Raw genomic sequence first — 21,328 nt, 5'->3', positions numbered from 1 at the left:
CTTTACAAAAAGAGTTCAAGAACTAACAAAATCCATTATCTGGAAGGTCCGCAGGATTAAATGCCACATTAAGATGACCCACTCCAAATCCTAGATCATTTGTCAACACTTAACAGGGCTTTAGCCATGCACAGTATGATATTCTATAGACTGACTAACCCCTTCCCTTCCACCCCTTCTTCCTCTTTCCCCTCCCCCAAAATAATGAAGTTGATTGATTAGAGAGTTTCACTGATTTCCCCATACACCCCCCGCCCAGTTTTCTTTTCTTTTGAGGCTTAGAGGAGTTGCCAAATACATTGACAACTTTTCTTTAAACAATTATCAAATTTTAAGGGATATAAAGACATTGGTGCATTTAGGAATTTACATATATGTAAAAAAAACTAGTTATAAAACTGCATTTTTATCACCTAGCACTTTCAAGATTGTTATTTTTCACTAATTAATATATTAAATTAAGCCAAAGTTTGAGACTGGAAAGTTCTACCAATCTACTTTAAACCAAAAAAGAATATTTAAAACCAAAAACGAAAAGGTTAGTTATGTTACATTCCAAAATCCACAGCCCATTATATTAAATGCATTCTTTCTACAGGAATGATGTTCTTTAAAACAGATGATTGCAAATATTTTACTGCTAGACACTCCATTACATTGGATAGTGTGACTGGAACCTGTGGATGGTGAAATCTTGAGGTTTGTCCAAGTTTCAATGTAAGGTGTCCAAGGTCCTCTCCCAGAACCACGTTTGGAAAAAAAAAATAATCACAGATCAAGTTCTTATGACTTTTTTCAATCTTTCCTTGGCTTTCTGTTTCTGGGTGATCTATTCACAGTTTCCTCCTCCTGCAAGAAAGTAATTCGTGTAAACATCAAGGAAATAAAATCTAAGGACACCCTCAAAACCCTTTTTGAGCAAACCTAGAAAGAATAATGTGCTTTCATTTCTACATTAGGATTTAATTTTTGAAAAGACCTACTGCTGTTACTATCCTTCCTTTCTATACATGGCAAACACAAATCCTCGTTTTCCCAGTGGATGTACACCATTTGCTGAGAGTACTCAACAGCTTCGGCTGCTGTGAGAATCCCTTTAACTTCAAGCAACACTCCGCCCATTTTTAAGTCAGCCATTATGTCAGTGTGGAGCCCTTAAGAGGTCACATCCTGACTGCATACAAAGCTGAATAAGCCTTTTGCCTCAAGAAGATGCATTCCACACAATCCCACTCCTCTCACAATGCAGGGTCTATGGCAGTGCCTTTAGCAAGGTGCCCAGCTCTGAAGTTGGCCACAGCAAATCCTGTTCCACAGGGTGATTAAGTTTTCCAAAGTTCTGACACTGGGAGGGAGTATCACATGAGACAGGTTTACTTTTAAACACTTCAGTAAGGCTTGTTCTACACAACTTAAGGAAAAAAATGCACAAGACTTCCCTCAAAGATTAAGCACTCTTACCTCTGATGCAGGTTTCCTGTCATCTTCCTCCTCCTCTTCCTCCTCCTCTTGACTAGCACTTCCTGTATCAGCATCAGTTTTCTGCTTCTCTTCTAAGGGAAATTAAAAAAAAAAACTCATTCTCTTTTCATTAAGACTTACCTTCAGCTCACCACTGGCTTTACTCCATGTCTGCCAATCCTGCTGTTTTATTCTATCAGAGGCAAAACTCAAACTAATGCAAGATTATCTAGTTTACCTACCTAGCTTTTCCTCATTTGCTTCCTCCTCCTCCTCCTCTTCTTCCTTGCCCCCTTTGTCTTTTTCTTCCTCTTTCTCCTCATCCATCACATCCGGCTGAGGAGCATCAGTCTTTTTGTATTCTGCAGCACTTGGCTGTTTCTAAAAAATTGTCAAAACCAGGCAATTATTTGTGACGTTAAGGCACATTTTTCTGGATCTCTCTTTAAACATTATGCTACTTATTATCAGAGGAAATGCATACCTTGCCAGAACAGCAGAAAAGGACAACAAGGAACACTGGCAAAGCCACAGTGAGGATGTAGACTACCCAAAGCCAGGGACGCTCTTCAGCAGCTGCCATCATCTGGCCCACAACACCAGGCTGTAAGATAAAAAAAACCTGTCAAATTTCATCCCATACAGCAACTTGTAGCAGTGAAGTTCAAGCTACAGAATTTTCAAATAGGCTTTTTGCAACTTTGAACATTATATTTCATACCTCAAAAAAATGAAAGCTAACCTGCACAAGTACTTTTTCCATAGTTTACAAATGAAGAATTAGGCTAAAGTTAACAGCCCAATTGTCAGAGCAAAAACCTCACAAAATAGCAGTGAGTACTCATTGCTACTTATAGGAACTATTACCACATTATAATTAGGAATTGAGGTGCCAGTCTGGTTTATCGTAACCCCTAGCCTTGGTACATATAGGTATATGTTGATAAAGACTGTGGGAGAGAACAGCACCAGTGCTCCTACTGTTCCAGTCAGAAGCACACAATTAAACCTCTATTTCTCACCTCTGCAGCACCATCAGCTGCCTTTTTCAGTCCCCATCCATCACTGGCCCAATCATCAGCCACAGCTCTTTCAGTGCAGATGATGAAGTTGTCAAAAAAGATGTCAGAAGTCATTGACCATAGCTCAAGTCCCACAGCACTGAAGGGAGTCATCTTGAAAGGTTCCAAGTCTTCAAAGAAATCTGGGTTTGGGATCTTCCTAGGTTTCCATATACCCTAGGAAAGACAAAAGACATTCAACCTCACCTGCTATAATACATTCTTAGTTTTCAGCCCATTTTGAACCGAAAGACCAATCTATTGCACTTAATTACAATGCCTATGGGTGCAACTCATCAGGTTTTGGGAATCAATTTTCATTTGTGTTACAAAGAAGTGAAGCCAAGTAAGAAAGCACTCTGAATGTGTCCACTTGAAACACAGTACAACTATAACAGCATCTGTATTCTTAATTACACATGCTGAATCTAAGTCACTCTGCTTTTTGTAAGAGAAATGCTGCATTGGCCAGCAGTTCAAGCAGTGAAAACACCAACCTGATAGTTCACGTTATCAATCATAGGAGGCTTCCATTTGCCTTTGTAGTTTGGATTGTCAATCATTGGTCGCTGCCAGGTACCACAACCAGGGGCTGTCTCACATTTAGGATTTGCAATCTGAGGTGCCTCCCATTCACCGTCCATATCCTCATCCCTGAGAAGAGAAATTCATTGTGAAGTCCACCCCTTGTCTTTATACAGAATAAGGCTTAAGACAATGTCTGATTTCTGTGAATTTTAAAATTCCTACCATGAAATGGAGATACTGAAACTTTGTATAGCATTGGTCTGTAGATAAAGACGCCACAGAAGGAATGAGGATTTCAAGAAATAGCTTGGAAGAACAGAAGCTCAACAAAAGCCAGTCCCTGAGCACAGCCTCCCCCCACTACCCCTTCCTAGTATGGTACAATTGCAAGATGACCATCCCTGCCCCGTTCAGCTTACAGTCACAGAACAGAGGGTTTAAAAGTGCGCAGGTGAATGCAAGAACACAAGACTCCTCAGACCAACTCTGCCTTCTACTTTTGAAGCAAGATAGCCTTAATCAACGACTTTGTTAGCAAGCAACAATGAACTAGCTATTTGCGTACTTGTAAAAGCCAATACCAAAGCCATGAAATACTCGCTGTGATTTGCAACGGGCAGTAAACATACCAATCTTCAGGCTTCTCAGCATCAGGGTCTGCTACATATTCTGGCTCATCATCCAGCCAGCCCTCTGGTTTCACAGCATTTTCATCTGTGATCTTTGCAGGAGCATCCTCATCCCTTGAGAGCAGAATATTGTGTATTAACACACACAACACATAAAAATTCTTAACCCCAAGGCATGATTCTACAGACTCTGAACAAGCCCACTCATCTAGACAACCAGCCAGCTTCACTGCTGATAGGGCAAATGTAACACCATGACTTCAGAACGCAATTGCCTTGCAATCTGTTACCTAAACATGTGCCTCATGGCACAGTCATGGCACCAACTGTAAGTTAATACTACTTAGTTTTTAAAACCATCTGAAAAAGGGCATGTTACAGCAAACCCCATATACTAGCGGTTGCTGCAAACGTGCATTTCGGCTTGAAATTGAATCCATGGTTGACAAAGCATAGGTTCAAAGACAGAAACCCAGTATCAGTTTCTGATTTAGGATGTTAGATATCTCAGTCACTTGTAACTATGCATTACACAAACAACTCACAGTTATACCTTATCATAGAATGCTTTGGGTTGGAAGGGACCTTTAGAGGTCATCCAGCCCAACCCCCTGCAGCGACAGGGACAGCTTTAACCAGAGCAGGGTGCTCAGAGCCCCATCCAACCTGACCTGGAATGTTCTAGGGATGGGGCCTCCACTACCTCTCTGGGTAACCTGTGCCAGTGCCTCACCACCCTCAGTGTAAAAAATTTCTTCCTTCTATCCAGTCTAAATCCATTCTTCTTTAGCTTAAATCCATTATTCCTCATCCTGTCACAACAGGCTTTGCTAAAAAGCTTGTCCCCATCCTTCCTGTAGGCCCCCTTTAAGTATTGAAAGGCCACAGTAAGGTCTCCCCGCAGCCTTCTCCTCTCCAGGCTGAACAACCCCAACTCCCTCAGCCTGGCCTCATAGCAGAGGGGCTCCAGCCCTCGGATCATTTTTGTGGCCTCCTCTGGACTCACTCCAATAGTTCCATGTCCTTCTTGTGCTGAGGGCTCCAGAGGTGGATGCAGTACTCCAGGTGAGGTCTCACCAGAGCAGAGTGGCAGAATCACCTCCCTCAACTTGCTGACCACCTTCTGCAGCTCATCTTTTGATCTCATCAATCATGAAAGCATCAGCTAGCATAGCTGTTTCAGTAAAACCTTTGTGGCCAGCACAGTAACAGGAGCACTAAACTAATTCCCAAAGGACATAGATCCTGTCTGCCTTCATCTACCAAACGGCTGCTCAGATGCCTAAGCTGACTGTGTTTTGATTACAAGAGTGAGACTCAAAGCCTTCTGTAAGTCATCTAAGAAAGACTGTTTGATCAGGACCAAATTATCAGGCCAAGGCCTCCCTCAATTCCACCCCCCCAACAGCTTACCAGTCATCTGGTTTAACAGCATCTGGGTCTGGGATTTTTGGTCTCTCATCCCAGTCCTCAGGCTTCTGGTCATTCGGGTCTTCAATCTCTCGGGGTGGATTCACAGGAGGAGACATATCATTTAGCAAATTCCCACTGTTGACAACCGTTTGATCAACCAGTATTTCAAAACTATTATCAGGATTCAAGACTGTAAGAAAAAAAGTTGATGTAGCCATTACATAAATGATACAAAGTGTGCATCATCAATTATCACTCATCCCCACTGTAAACTACAGCTTCAGCACTCCAAGCTACCACCTACCCAGCAACTGTTTTACAGAATTGTTAAGAACCTTTCTCCTTATGCCAAAGTATAATTAGTGATGATGTACCACATCTCACCTTGTGAGAAAGAAGACTCATTGCAGGAGTCCTACTGTAAATATGCTAAAAGCACAAAGAAGTTTGTAGAGTGATTTGCCAGTTACCACAGCAAGGTGACTTTGCACAGTAAGTATTGCTTCAGTAGTATGAATGTATGTATTCCCATTCTACTCAAGAGTAAGAGTCCTTACTACTCACTCGCAGGATTTTAATCTCACTCCTGCATCCACTGCTGCCTCTGTAGTAGGAAAAGCTAGAGGGATCCTCCCAAGTGAAAGAGCTTAGTCACAGTAATATACCAGACCAGACACTGTACTTCAAGAACTAGAGTTTGTCTGGTACTATGAAAGCAGCAAGAAAAAAAACTATCCCTCTAAATCTAAAGCCTAGTATACCCCAAATTACTAGGGGGCAGCATTCAAGCAGTTTATCAATGTTGATCATTATTTTGGATATGCTTAGCATAGGAAGTTACACACGACTGCTCTGAAATTCAGTTCTCTCAACTCATGATCAAGGTCTCATGACCTTTCTTACATGAATCAAGACTTCTTGCAAGGAAGAAATAAGCCTTTGTATAATAAGATCAGGTTTTGCATTTCAGAGCTTTCAAGTGGTTTTCAGTAGTATGGTGTGTTGACACAATATTCAGTTGTTTATCTGGCTCATTTTATGAGTTTTTGATTCGGGAAACATAGTAGTAGTTATTAACATGCATAGTTAACGGTGACCATACCCAGAGTATAAAGATGGGTCTTCTTATCAGTAAAGTAAGTCTTCAGGTCTGCATCTGGACGCTTTGCATGCTTCTCCTCATATTTGCCAGTCTTTGGGTTTTTGTGCCGGAAGATGAAGTGCAATTTATAGTCCTCTCCACATTTGTCAGGGCCAAACATGATTGTATACGGAGTTTTGTCATGGAACTGATCCTTTAAAAACAATGCAAAACTTCATTCCATTATTTCTGAAATACAACTTAAGTGACTGCCTGGCATAAGAACTACCAATTCATTAGAAATTAATCTGCAACCTGGATATCAAGCCAGTGAAGTACCCACACTAAAGCCTGTAGGAAGAATACAAGCCTCTAGAGAAAGCAGCAGAATTATCCCAGGTACTTGATTTTGCACCTCTGGTCTCTACTTTCCAGATAGAAAACAACAGCTATTCAAGTGTTATCAAATAAAATAAACATTGTGGTTGTCCCTTACACTTAAGTGTATCTGTACATTACAATAAAGGATTTTGAAAGCTATCAATATAGAATTATCAGTTACTGGTAATAATGAATGACTAGCTAGTCCAGTGAGTTTCTTTCACACAAAGTGATAAGCAGCATTAAAAGTGAGGCCAACTTGTATTTAGTTTACACAATTAAAAACTGGTGTACCATCTCAATCTGAGACCTAACTGGATATAATAATCTCACGTTTGAACACTGCAAGCAATTCTGTTTGTTCTTGCTAATGTTATCTTAGAGTCAAGCAGTCTTTTAGGTGTCTTTTTATTTTAATAATTTGGAATCTGTACTAATAATATAACTCCAATGAGACTGCAGAAGGAAACGAGAAGGATGGGTAACAAGTCATAAAAGGTACTTCCTATGAAGTCTAGGAACATGGCTAAAGAAAACGCATAGGCTACATAAGCCTATGCCAAGTGACCCAGCAGTTAAGCTTTGTCTGAATAGGCTAAACCACTTTAGGTAGGTATATCATTGAGAGGAGATAAAATTATTCTTAATCCTTAGGAGTTGTAGCATGGTCTCTTCCATTGACCACACTTTTAAGACAATGCATTCTATGATTCAAGGGTTATTTATGAAGCAAATGGTTCTATACAGCTAGTGTGTGCAGCTGAACATATAAGGTTGTATCCAGGCCAACCTCTCAAAAAAAAAATTTTTTTTTTTTAAATATACCCAGTAACTGACAAGTGGGTTCACTTCAGAGACAAGGCAATAAATGCAAGGTGTATTTTTTAGTTATTTGCATTAGTCTGTTTTACAAGATGAAACATGGTATCTTCCTTCTGGGCAGCAGCTTCCTGAGAAGGTTTCTCCTCATACACTGGCTGCTCTTGGAAGATACCTCCTCTTTGGTCCTAGAACCTAGGGAAATCTGAAGTATTGCAGACTTTAGCAAAGGTCTAGAACTGCTCAGCTACGAGGAAACTCCAGAGTTTTCACTCAGGAGGCCAGAAACTGCTGAGTGCAAAGTACTTTGGAGATCAGGCCATAAATATACCCCACTGCCTTCATTGAAGGCGTTTCCTCAGGAAGAAGCAAAATGAAAAAGGTTTTCTTTCATGGCTAATACTCAAAGTAACAGCATTACTCACCAGGTTCAATTCAGGGGTTTTGGAAAGCAATTTCACATAGGCCCCACCGCACTCTATTCCATTTTGGAAGTTTACTTCATACCTAATTTTAGTTTTGGCAGAGAAGGGGAGAACACATTATACATGAGAAAAAATTACTTCTGTAATACACAATTACGAATTTTCAAGTACAAATTAAGACTAAGACTGTTTTTTTGTTGTTTGCTTTAAATCACGTGTCCAGTCAATATTAAAAATACATGCTGCACTCTAAGGACTAAGCAAATATTCACAAGGGGCAGAGAAACAAGAAAAATTGAGGATTTAGAAGATTTAACCTGACAGAAAAGATTAAAGGAATTGAGTACTGGTCTAGAAGATTATGATCTAGAAGTAGAGAGAAGGAAGAAAAAGCTTACCAGTATGTAAGACACTGCAACAGAGATTAAGGCAAGCCAATTATTTTCCCCACAACTACTGTGGCAGACAGACAACTCAATTTGCAAGACTACCAAAGCAACAATTGGATCCTAGGAGAAGCCCCTTTAGGGTTATAAGCATACAATAGTATATTTAGGGGTGCCAAATAGTCTGGAAAAGGCAAAACATCTCTGTCAGGAATAGGCTAAGTATGCTTGATCCTCCCTCAATGCCAGCAGCTGGAGTGGATGACCACTGGGATTTATTTTTAGCCTTGCATTTTGAGCCAAAACTAAACAGTCATGCAAAGCAAACTGACCGATTCATTATCTTGTGCAAATACAAATTAGCTTACTCTTTGTTTAAAACTGATGAAGTAGGTAATAATCCACAATTCAACTGTTCTCACCAATTCCACCCCCCACCCCCCCCTTCTTGCTAGTCTAACATACATGCAAGTAGATTCTTCTACATCAGTCACGGCCAGAGCTAGGCAAGCTGTTCATCTTCCATGACAGATGAAACAAGACAAAGGAAGGAGGAAACGAGTGCATCTTTACCACTCTGTGCACTCCACCTTGGAAACAGCAGGCAGTCTACTGCATAAGGAAGTGCACTGACCTACATACAGAGCAGCTTTTCTCCAAAATGACAAGGGCTTTCACAATTAGCAGTACAGAGGTCAGTTGCCTGACCCTGTTACTACAATTAAATCAAGTGAACTGAAGTCCCGAGACAGGTTATCAAGTCCAGTTTTCATAGACTTCTTTCCTTTTCAGGCTTCAGAGGGGCCCATGCTGTTCGTAACTTCCCACTTCAGGAATATGGGTTGCTACTTCACTCTTACTCGAACAGTATAGTAATAGGTTACAGTATCTCCTGTCATCTAGACCCTCAGTCACCAAAAACTCACTTATGGAATTAACCTCAGCCTGTTATCATGTCACCCTGGAAATAACAGAACACTAAGTTATCTTTTACTTACTGTATAATAAGGGGTTTGGTATCAAACACAAAAGGCTTTGAAAGTTTGGATGAAATTGCATGATGCTTGGCTCGGGTTACCAATACAAGCCCTTTGTCTCCTGGAAGCTTAGTGTCCTTCATGTCTTGGACTTCCCATTTACCTGGAGAGAAATTAACCAAACGTTATCAAAACTTGTTTGAGACAGTCTTTGTTTAGCCCAATTTTGAACAAGATAGTCAGTGTTCTGAAAGAACGCCCTACAGGGGACCTTATAAAGTTATTAGCATAACATCTTCACTACAAGTTATTTTAAAACCTCCAAGTGGATATCTTGTCTAAATCAGAACTACACGTTAAATTCTTAGCCAGGTATATAAACACTCCTCCCATTTTCTTCAGTGAATGTAATTTTAACTGGGAAACAGAAAACAAAAGCTTGCACCTCTTCTTCAGGTATGACAAAAGACAGAAACATCTATCATCCAAAACCCAGGTTGGACTCACCATCATATTTGGCAATCTCATCATCCGTATCATCTTTTTTTGCTCTGGAAAGGATCCATCTAGAAGACAGATATCCAACCGTCAAAAAAACATACTTTTTTTTTCCCCACCCACTAAAAATCCTGCCCTTAAGATAACCCTTGCTATTCTATGACTACACCCCAGTGTCTTGATCCCCTGAGGAGTTCTATCCCCAAGCCTGCAAAGTCTTCTGCATTTGCCACTTCCTTCCCCACCCGCAAAGCAGAGTCATGGCCTCAGTGTCTTTCTCTTGTACAAAAATAAAAGTAGTACCTCACCATCCTCACATTACTTGAGGAAAGTGAAAAGTCAGATGAGGATTAAAACATTACACATGTATGGCTCACCTCCCCCTTGTTCCTAGAACTTAAGGAAACGTTACTTTAGCTCAGCACTTTAACAGCCAGCCTCATGTAACCACTGCTGTAATCCTCACCAACCACTGCCCTTTGATTCAATTTTGAGTAACACACAGGCTCTAGTGAGGGTTTCATTGCCTTTCACAGATTTTTTTTTAATTATTTGCTATACTGAATCATCCTTCAGATTATACTCACCCATCCAAAGTTCCTTTATCAAAGGACTCCGCAAAATACACCTCGCCAGTTGGGACTGGGGCCCTGTAGGTAACCTATTGGAGAAGAGACGCATTTATGTGCCTTTCAAGGCACATTCTCTACTCTAAAGAAATACAGGCATACGCGGCTTACATTCCCCCCTCTACACTCAAGTACAGCTTACCTGGAACACCCCTGCAGCACAAATACAAAAGTTACATAAATACTGCTGCTTGTGCCAAGTCACTGTGCTCTTGTCTGCAACTAAAATGCAAGTATACATCTAGCTGGAAACATTAACTCCTGATAATCACATCACAGATTTGAAGGGTGGATCTAAGTTTTCAGGAAGAACATGGGGGGATATGAGAATAGGAACGAAGCAGCTAGGCTTAATTCCAAGCCCTATTCCCAGATAACATCTTCAATAACACCACAACGTATTAAATGTTAGCAAAGTAAAGACAACTCTGATCAGACTTACATTAACCACAACACAAACAGTAATTCAATTTTTAAAAGAAGTTCCATGCCAAACCTTTGGAGTTGGAGGAGGAATGCTCGTTTCGGGTTTTGACTCTTCTCCCTCCTCGATGCCATCATCCAAGTCATCCTCAATATCAACTACATCATCACCATCATTGTCATCATCCATCTCATCTGCGTGGACAGCAAGAGTCCCAAGAGCAAGCAGGGTCACATACAGTAGCCATTTCAGCTCCATGATCTGAATAAATAAGACAAGGCAAAGAGGTCAAGCCAGTGCTGCATGGAGAGCGAAGCATTGCTTCTCAGTGCAAAACCAGACATCCAAGACAACAGATGAAGTGCCTAGTCATACCACTGAAAGAAAAGTGCAAACTTATCTTTTCAGCTCTTATTTACTGCATCTGGCCATTGAGACAGCACTAAAAGCTGGAGAGGAATACAACATAAAGCTAAAGTATTAACACAAATCAGAAGTTAACCAAGTGGAGAACCATGTGTGCAAGTTCTGCAGATGCGTCATAATTTTCCTCTTACACTGCCACAGTCCTTGAGCAGAACAGCAGACACTTGTACACAACACCACAACATCTGTACCTGCAAAAGCCTAAACAGAAAACCTATTTCTTGCTTTTGAAGGTCTTTAAACGCATCATGCAGAAACTGAAATTTCCATTCAGTTCAGGAATTGAAATACAATTAGCTGGTTCTTTCAAGCAGAGCATAATGTACCGAGTAATCAATCCTCTATCTTCCTTTCAGTACTTTTTTGTGCTTTCAGCTGTGGGACACTGGTGTTTTCATTCATCAGTCCCCATCCCCAGGTGTTATTCTGGAAATACCGCCAACACTCATTGATACTACTGGCAGATGTCTATAGGCAGTTGAGGCTACTGAGGCAGACCAAGGAGAAAATTTCTTACTATTTCACGGACAGTTGATTTGAGTCCCCCTCTTTCAATCTCTAATTTAAGAGGATGACCAAAGAAAATGAGCATCTGTTAAACAGAGGCTTTACAGAACTAAAATATCACACTTCAACTAATTTATAAGGTGCCCAGCACATTGTCACACCTAAAACATCGCAGACCTTGGCAAGCCACAGCTCAAAAAGTCTTGTAACTAAAATGGGTTTCAATTTGACTTTCTTGCTAGAAACACCACAAGATCACTGCACCTTTAGGTTGATACAGAAGGCAACACTCCTAGCATGCTGCTCGGTTTTATCTGCCCCCAAAAACTGCACAAAAACAACCTGTGCCTTGCTCACCTTTTCGCCTTTGAATCGCATTCCAAATTTTTCTTCCAAAACCAGAATCATAACTGAGACTAATACTTTTTTGAAAGCAAGTATAAAACCAAATATGCCCTCCTTCCTTGTAGCCCTGTAGACTTACAAACATAACTCAAGCAGAGCTAATAGTGTCTGTAGAGGGATAAGATCATGCTAGGAAACACTTTCAACTTTCCAAAGCATGTTTAGGCAACTGAAAGAATTTATAGTCTTAAAGGCTTATCAGCACTATCCGAAACTACGTTGCATACCAGACCTACTGTTCTTAGATTATTCTTTAACTTACTTCTAATGACAGAGGGGATGTTTTTATAACTACAACAAAACTGTATTTTAAAGACTTGTGCTGAGGTCACATCCAGTTTGTCACTACAGCAACATGCAATTGCAGCCAGTTTTCTAACAATAGTGATGGCCTTGAGGATTATGGTCTAAATGCATGCTCACAACCCTCCCCCCCTCAGAGTTCAGGCAACTGTACTGAAACACCTCTGAGCCAGAAGGACACCATTCACAGCATGAACAGCTGACAAAAATCTTTCAAGTGTTGTTACTTATGAGCAAAGCTCATTTGCTTAATGCACAGCGTACAGCCAAAACTGAAAAGTTACAGACCTCACAGCAGCTCATAGATCTTATTACTAATGTGGGAACCACAATACAAAACCAAGGAATGAAAATTGTCGAGCAAACATCGGTACCCTTGGAAGTTCGAGTTCCTCTTGCACAGATAGCATGTTCTCCAAATAACTCATACCCACCAGCATAAAAACAGTACAGAAGAGCCTGAAACTTCAGTTGAAAAACTGATCTTTAGAGCTCTAGATGTGTCCTGTGAGACTCAAGCAACTACAGATGAGACGGCACAAGGACACCCTTCCAAGGGAAGGGTTGAATTTTGTCTTACCTTACCAACAGGGCCTCACCAAATACATTTTTAACAGAGCTAAATTCAGGAAGATTTTACCCCAAGTTTTATAACTGCTTTCACATTATGCAGATAGAATGACCAATTTGTGATTTAGAAAGTGATACAATGAAATTAATCTTAAAAATAAGCCAATCCTTGCCTCTCCTTCTAAGAGGAAGGAGTTTCTGCATGCCTCCTCCCAAGCCTGTGCAAAGGATATTAATGATTTAGCATGCAAGTAATCCCTTAAGTAATCTCACCACCAGCCAACCAGCAATAAAGTTTTGGTGAAAGAATTAAATCACACCCCCCCCCCCCCCCCCCCAACTTTCATGCCAGTACTGGCTCCGTATTACCTACTCCACAATCCCACCCCAACTACAACCCTTTGGAAATATTTGTCAGCAGCAAATGGACTTTGGTAAATGCTAGCACATAGGTGGCAAAGCCGCACAGCCTCATACTGCAGGCAAGGTTGCTCCAGAAATTCTTCTGCCAAAGCATCCTAGTGAAACTAGACAAGTCTACCAGTGACCCACAGAGCAGGAGCAGAAGCTATGCCACCCTGCGCATCTGTGCTCCCGATACAACCATAGGCGTCTACCCTGTAGGTCTACATTTATCAGGTAATGCTCTGTCTGAATTTGAGGCCTCACTGAAGCTCATTTCAAGGTAGAAGTACTATCTGTTCAAGTTCCCAAGGAAGCTGCTTTATCTTCCCATCCCCCTCATAAAAAGAAAGCTAAAAGCATGAAGATAAGCTAATCCAGTTTCATGTCCTTGCCTCTTTATAATCACTGGCAAGCAGTATTCACAAATCTATATTCACAGAGAAAGCTGTTTAGGACACCTCCTACATATTAAGTCCATCCCAAATTCAACATAAGCTCCCATTCATACACCTTGCCTACAGACTGGTAGCACCTCCTGCAACTGCCAGTTATCATGCCAAGCTCCTTATTCTGTTAATCTGTAACAATATACAAACTAACTAAATTACAAGAAATAAAAGACCCCATGTTCTCAGAAGAGCAATTTAAGTGAAGCACAAATTTTTGATATTTAGAAAGCTACTTCTATCCCTAATGGATGTACTGCTACAGGAGAAAATTTCAGCTTCACTTCTCACAATCCTTAGGGACACAACAGAAACATGATTATGCCCTAGTAAATTAGGTTATTCCTAAACAGAAGAGAGAAAGGGAGGGGAAGGGGAGAGAGAAGAAACTCAGGTTTTATACAAAGCAGGCATAAACCAATTCTTCAGTGGAGCTTTAAATTGCTAGCAACCACAAGTGTTCAATTAGTCACCTAAAATGCAGTCTAACCTTCAGACGCACAGCCACCTACTCTATTATGATCAAATTTCTCCCTTGAAGAAGTGTCCAATTTCCAAGCAATTATCATCATTAGCCATTTCTGACTCTGCCTGCACTTCCCTTCTTTAGGTTTAACTGTGTAATATTTCTGAAGGTTAGTGTATTTCTGATCATGCAACTGCCAAAAGCCTTTAACAAAGGAACCCTTTCATAATAGGCAAGAGCTTCTGACGTCTCCATTCTACTTGAGTGCAACTCTCATTTTCACCATAACGTTTCAAGCCAGAGATGACTAAAACTTCATCTATTTTTTTTTTTTAATAAGGACTTCAGATACTTAGACATTCACACACCACTCGGATCAAAGGATCCAAAACTACTGCAGTATAATACCAAAGTACGGACTAGGAAGAGAGTTTGAGACTGCCAGGGCTAAACTTGTTCTCTGTCTGTGTGTCCATCCACAGCCAGCTTCTACACTAGAAGATTTATAGCTGACATTTAAGCACTGTTCACCTGATTGTCAAAAGGCCAAAGCATTTTCCCCTGGAATTTACAGGAGCTATAGCAGAGCGCTGAAAACAGACACCTGGAACAGCCACACTACACAGACTTTACTTTTTACAAAGTAAAAACTAAACCAAATTGGAGTGAGATTCAGAGACAGGATCAGCATCTTGCCATAGAACTGGCACGCTTAAAATGTAGGGCTAAGTGATTGCTACCTTTGGATTTTAAGGAATTCATGCAGCTTCAGAGATTTATTTTTATTTAGAATTCCCCCTTCACTGAGCATAAAGGGGAAAGTTCTTCTTAATTATTGGCATGACACTGGAAACACTTGACCCATACAGCAGAGAGTTCTCACCACTCTAACAATACATGTCCCAGGGAAGGACAGACAGTGAAAGGGCCACACAAAGGATGGTTAAGTCCTTTGCTATCATACTTCCAGAACATACTATTTATAAAGTAACTTCCCTGTCAGGTCAAACAGAGCCTGCAAAACCAGTTTAATCATCTCCTTAGTTACTAATCTATTTGAGTGGTTCATCAAGCCAGTTCTTAACACTGCATATTTCAGAACATATAACTACACTTGAATTGCTACTGGCTATCTAGTTTACTACTTAGTTTTTTTGAGAGGAATTAACAGTCAGATGAAATGGGTCTTATTAAAAATAAGTCACTTACTATGAACTATACCTCAGCAATTTAACTGGAAGAGCATCAGTGGTTTCTATTTCAGCAGCAAAAGAGCAAAATTCAAGAGCAAAATTCAAGAGCAAAATTCAAGAGCAAAATTCAAGAGCAAAATTCAAGAGCAAAATTCAAGAGCAAAATTCAAGAGCAAAATTCAAGAGCAAAATTCAAGAGCAAAATTCAAGAGCAAAATTCAAGAGCAAAATTCAAGAGCAAAATACTGGATGTCAGTACAGTATTTACAGTGGAGGCACACCAGTAAAACACAAGCACAATGTGTCCTCATGCAAGGCAAGAATTATGGAAGAAAAATTTAAAGGCACAAAAGTAAAGTAATTTATCACAACACATAAAAAAATGCAAGGAGACAAGAACAGAAAGGCTGAGACAGATGCTCATTTTCCCTCTCAAATGACATTTTTATGGTTTCTGGGCAAAGGCTTGGCTCCCCTAGTTCATAGTCCACCAGTTTCTTAAAGTCAGAACTACTGAATAGCAGAGGAAACCTCTTCTGCATCTCACAATCCCTCCAACCTCCCACATCCTGGCTCCTCTGCAGTGCCAGGGTAACTGTTTACACAGCCTCATGATGAACTAGCAGCTGGTCTAAGATGGCTTGAAGTCTTTCTGCCATGTTATTTTAACCCTGAATCAATACCCCAGGCCAATCCAGCACACAAAGGCAAAAAGAGTTGTAGCAGGACAAGTGAAAGCACTGTGAGAGTACTGTAAGTAGCCAAGGATAAAGGAAATTAAGCTGCTGGCAGAGTCAGCTTAATGCCATAGTTTCACATGCAGTTCTGTCACCCACGCTTGTCTAAGACAGACCTGTCTTTAGGCAGACTTGGGAGATCTACACTCTATGGCAAAGCTGAACAACTAACTGTGTGGCCAAACACTGTAATTCCAGCAACCAGTACATTACCTCACCACCCCTCAGAGGGATATGATAAAATTATATTCATGTATATGCAGCAATTCATATGATGCAGACAACAATTTTTCCCTTTAAATGCTTAATTTTGCAGCTAGACAGCTTCCAGCATTATAAAGATACTGCCTTTAACATCGTAACTCAATGAACAGCAGACAAGGCTAAACTAAAGCAGCCTTGCTTACAACAGGCCATTGGCAGGAGCTCTGTGGGGGGGTGGTTTGCCCCCCCCCCCCTTTTTGTTTTTTTTAAGGAGGGGGTGGCTAGGATACATTGCTACATAAGATCTGAGCAGAGTCTCCCAGAAAGGATTAGCCCAGCCTCTCCTGGAGAGCTCAACAGCCCCACAGAAAAAGCTGCCTTCTGTTTGGGTTGTAAGGAACACAAGCCAGGCAAGAGATTAGGTGTGAAAGGTGACAGCAATAAAGCTTGTTTTTAATAAGCATTTCAAATACACTCACTTGTTTCTAAAAATAATGTACAACAGTACAGATACAGTAAAGGAAGAAAACACCATGTACTGTTTGTCAGCAAAGAGATCATTCCCACAGAACTGGAAGTCCTTGGAGGGCAAAGACAGAACTGCAAGGCTTTTTGATCATGAAACAGATGGGCTGCTAGGAAAATTACATTAGGTGGGGAGAGATCTGGAGGTGCCCCAAGATCTTTCAGACCATCATGCCTACAAATCAATTCAAGTTTGCCCTGCTACAGAATCGATTCCAGCAAGAACATGCTGCCACCACAATCACTACTAGAGGCAGAAAAATGAAAGGCCAGAAAAGGAAGTAAAAGGCAGGGCTAAGTTCAAGTCACAGTGTATTCTCAGTAAAGGATTTATTAATTTACTTAAGGGGAAGCGCTGCAGCACATCAAATGAGGGGGCTAATCTAACCGAAGCTGCAAGCTTTCTTACTGTTTTGCATTAGGCTTGCCTTCCTAGGAGGGCAGTTGATACCAGGAAGCAGTTTACATCTTAGACACAGCTTGTGATATTGTCTGTGAATTGTACAAGTATTCCCTTCATAGTATTTTTTTAAACTAAAAGTAATGAGACTTAATAAAACCACAAAGTTTAATTCAAAAGCTTTTCCTATTTTAAGTGTTTTGCATAAGCCCGGGTAATATGACCAAATCAACAGTAAGGAGGTTTTTGAAGTCATTTCAAGTGCATCAGAGTGAACCTAGAAGAACACATTTCAACCTGTATTTAACCAGTATTTTATCTGTATTATCTCATACATTATTACAGTTCCGCTATCTCCTTGCAATATTTTAGCAACAACCCAAACCACAGTGGGTAAAATGTCACATAAAACCTGTCTGTTAGCTATACTTATTTAACAATGTTAAGTAAACATGCTGCATTTAGAAAGACATTACATTCCTAGAGACTAGTTTTCAGACATCTAACATACTCTAAGTAAGCCCCAGAAAGAGTTTTCCACGATGCTCTGCAGAAACACTGCACCATTAATCATGTTAACACTAATAATAAAGTCTCGACCTTTACCATTACTACTACTACTATTAATACACATCTGCTTCCCTTCTCAACCAAATCACCTACAATATTTCTCTTTCTACAGCCTAGAAAGTTCTTAACCACAAAACTGCATGTGAAAGTTCACCCTCTAGAATCAGTACAGACAAGAACACAGTAGGCTATGCATGCTTTAATTCAAAGGGGGGGTAATTTAAAAGCACACAATATAGTACTCAGCCAAAAATGAGAAATAAAATGTCATTTATATACTATTTTGAAGACACCCAACACGAACAAGATTCAAGCGGTTAAAAAAAAAAAAAAACCAAACAAAAATCAAAGCACGCATTTTAAGTCCCCAAAATTCTGCGACCTTGCTGCTGCAGAGCCTCCTTGCCTGCACTTCACCTTTGGCCTCCCTCGCGGTTTGATTACCACATCTTCCCCACCTGTTGGGCTTCCAGTTCTGCGCCTTGAACTCCCCCTTTCCAGAGACTTCCACTTCCCCTCGCACAGCCCGAACCAGGCCACACGCCATGCAACGCGCCTACCTCCCCTTCGAGCTCTGCAGGGCTTCCTACTCACGGCGAGCGTTTTTAGGTAGCTCAAGACTATTTCGACACATTAGCGGCCGACATTCTAAGAAGATGCCAAATAAAACCCAAACCACACGCCAACCCCGCCAGCCCACATCTACCTCCGACCGCCGCTCCCCCTCCCCCCGAAGTCGCTCCCCGTCCCACTCCGTCGTGTGCTGGGGGCCCCTGCGGCCCCGCTCCAGCCGCGGCCTCGCCACAAGCCGCTCCCAGCCCAGAGGTCCCAGAACTTACCAGAAGGCCCGCCGCTCCCCGCCAGGCCTCTCGGAAGCCTACGGGGGCCGATGCAGGCGCAGCCCCGTGCCCGCCGCAAGGGCTCCCCAGGCATGGCCGCCCCTCTCGCCCCGGCTCCCGGGGGACCCGCCGCCCTCCCCGCCCCACGCCGCAGGCACGACCCCCCTCCCCCCCCCCCGCCGCTGCCCACCACACCCAAGGCCCAGCAGCATCCCACCGAGCCCTGCCCGCCCCGCACCCCCCGCCAGGCCCGGCTCCCCCGGGCTGCCCCGCCAATCCCCCAGCATGCCCCGCGGGCGGGCCCGCTCCCCGCTCCCCCACCCCGACCCCGACGGTAGCGGAGCTGCCCCGGCCGTGGCGGCCGGGCGGGAAGGCGCACTCACCCCCCGCGCCCCGGCCGCCACCGGCCTCTCCTCCCCGCCGCGGCCCTCACCTCCGTCACGTGTCCGCACGGCCAGCGCCGCCGCCGCCCGCCTATCTACCGCGCGCCAGCCCCGCCCCCGGCCCACCTCGCTCCGCCTTTCCCATTGGCGGAGAGCGCACCCGCCCGCCCGCCCCGCCACAAGATCGGCGCTTCGATTGGCTGGCGGCGCCGCCGCTCAGCGGCCTGCCCGCCTCAAAACACGCCCCCAACGGCGCTGCCCTTCGTGGAGCGCTCTTATTGGTTGGTGGGGATGCAGGAAGTGTTGGGTGATTGGCTGGTTGAGGGGAGGCCGTTGAAATGTGGGCGGGGACCCAACGGATCTCCGTCCAGGGGCGCTGCGGTGGCTGAGCGGGCGCTGCGGGCGCCGGGCTGCCCGGCGGGAGGGGCTGAGGCGGTGCCCGGCAGCCGCCTGCTGCCTCACGGCCTCTCCGCCGCGGGGACGGGGGCGGTCCGGTCGTGGGGAGGGGCTGAGGGGGTCGTCGCTCCGCTGCTGCCGCAGGCCCTGAGGCGAGAGCCCAGCTTGCTGCGCCCTGGGTCTGCCTGTGCCGCTGGAGATGCTGGCGGGCTCACCCGGGAGGTCTGTCCGGGGAGGCTGGAGGCCGCTGCCTGTCCCAGTGCCTGAGCACCGTGATATGAAACAGCAAATTCACCTTCGCTTCTGTCTTTTCTGTCCTTAGCTCCTTGGAAAGGGTTCTCAAGTTTTCCTGCCTACTCAGAAAATTCAGCATATCTAGTATTTTTTTTCCTCAATTACAAGCTGAAGTTTTAAGAAAACCATAAAATGACACACGCTCTGATGTCTTCAGAATGTGGCAGTGCTGCTGAGGCAGCCTCTTGTTACAAGGCCTTGTTTAACATCAGAAGCTTTAAGCCATGCTGTTATTTCCAAAATCAACATCATTTATTTCTGTAGAGGTGAAATACTGTGTAAATGCTCAACGTTCACACATCCCAACAAGTACAGAAACACAGGGAAATGCAGAAATAACTCTCCCTGCTGTACTGCCTGGGAAGGAGAGGCCGGACGAGGGAACTGGTTTGCATGGGAGCATGCAAGCAGCTGTTGGAGCAAGATTACGTTTCAGGAGACCCCATCCCCTGCTGCGTACGCTCGGCAGCGTGGGATGGCAATGAACGAGGTCCTGCAATGAGGAAAGCGGAGTCCTGTCACCCTATCAGTAACACCACTTTTAAGTTGTATCTGAGCTGCTCCAGCTGAGAAAGGTTAAATGGAAAGCTGTATCTGAACGAGACAGTTTGAAGCAAGCTCCTGTGTGGTCTGTGGGCTACAACCTGTTCCAGCAGATAGAAGGGATTCCGTAAGAATACCAAATTCAATATTGCTAGAAGGGGTGAGAAGAAGGAAGAAAGAAGAGGTTTTTTTTTTTTTGTAAACATAAATCTGTTTTGAGTTGATGCAATGAGTCAGCAACGTAAGTCTCCCCACAGAGAAAATTCCACCGCGTTAGGACAATGCAAGCAGGGTCCCGGCGCTCAGAAATAAGGCTCAGCATAAATGAAATCAACAAATCCCTCTTTACACTGAAGTTTGGAATCAAACGCTCACATTTTTCCAGAAGGCCACCAAGCTGGCTCCTAAAGCTCCCTGTTGACAGAGCTACACCCAGAGACTGAACAGAAGATGCAGACAGGCAGGGAAACAGCCACAAACAACAGGCAGCACAGGAGATACCAAGTGCTTTAAATAAGAAACTAAAAACACCACAGAGGAATACTTTAAAGGGTAGCAAGGCAGTATAATTTAGCAGGCTCCCTCCCTAATCTAGGCAAAATCCAGTTTTCCACCTCTCTTTTGAGAGCCTCTTTTGAAACAGGTTATTAACTCCAACACAGCTCGCAGGACAGCACGATACTACTGCTGCAATCACTCAAGCACCAGGAAGTCAAATATACACACACATGCCTGTCACACATGCCTCCCCTTTCTCTCCCACCCTTTCCCAAAAAAGAAGACATTCCTTCCTTTTACAACCTGCTGAATCATGGCACAGGCAGGCAGCCCTGAAGCCTGCTCCTGCCTGTGCTGCTTTGTCATCGAGGAGAACAGAACAGCTAAGTTAAAAAAAAAAAAAAGAAAGAAGCTGCTAAAAGCATATCCTACACTGTGATTTTTGAGATGTTTGAACTTAGATAAAAGGAATACAAAATCAACACAAGAGAGACAGATAATCCAGA

At 43.0% G+C, this 21,328-nt stretch overlaps 1 protein-coding gene across 2 annotated transcripts; it reads right to left on the bottom strand.

Annotated features, from left to right (window-relative positions):
- Positions 1-165: 165 nt before the first annotated feature.
- On the bottom strand, positions 166-19,165 carry CANX (calnexin). 2 transcript variants are annotated; one of them, XM_075715364.1, is made up of 15 exons: positions 19,142-19,165; positions 10,785-10,973; positions 10,247-10,320; positions 9,669-9,727; positions 9,183-9,324; positions 7,799-7,880; positions 6,195-6,387; positions 5,093-5,282; positions 3,680-3,793; positions 3,020-3,176; positions 2,484-2,699; positions 1,946-2,065; positions 1,704-1,842; positions 1,462-1,553; positions 166-849 (listed from the first exon to the last, which is right to left on the bottom strand). In XM_075715364.1, exons 2-15 carry the CDS (start codon positions 10,968-10,970, stop codon positions 796-798), a joined length of 1,818 nt encoding a protein of 605 aa, XP_075571479.1. In that variant the 5' UTR covers positions 10,971-10,973; positions 19,142-19,165; the 3' UTR covers positions 166-795. The 2 variants fall into 2 exon arrangements, with proteins under 2 accessions (XP_075571479.1, XP_075571480.1); XM_075715365.1 differs by having other exon boundaries at positions 1,462-1,550.
- Positions 19,166-21,328: the final 2,163 nt, after the last annotated feature.

Source organism: Pelecanus crispus, chromosome 8, assembly GCF_030463565.1.
Source record: "Pelecanus crispus isolate bPelCri1 chromosome 8, bPelCri1.pri, whole genome shotgun sequence".
NCBI classification, from domain to species: Eukaryota; Metazoa; Chordata; class Aves; order Pelecaniformes; family Pelecanidae; genus Pelecanus; species Pelecanus crispus.
This window is presented reverse-complemented; position numbering and strand designations above follow the sequence as displayed.

Bases quoted from the DNA above. Each gene is read 5' to 3' on its own strand.
- CANX (XM_075715364.1), bottom strand. From the start codon at position 10,970: ATGGAGCTGAAATGGCTACTGTATGTGACCCTGCTTGCTCTTGGGACT. The intron at 6,388-7,798 runs GTGAGTAATGCT...TTGTTTTTAAAG, and splicing joins AAACCCCTGAATTGAACCTG to GATCAGTTCCATGACAAAAC. The intron at 3,177-3,679 runs GTATGTTTACTG...TTCTCTTCTCAG, and splicing joins GCTGAGAAGCCTGAAGATTG to GGATGAGGATATGGACGGTG.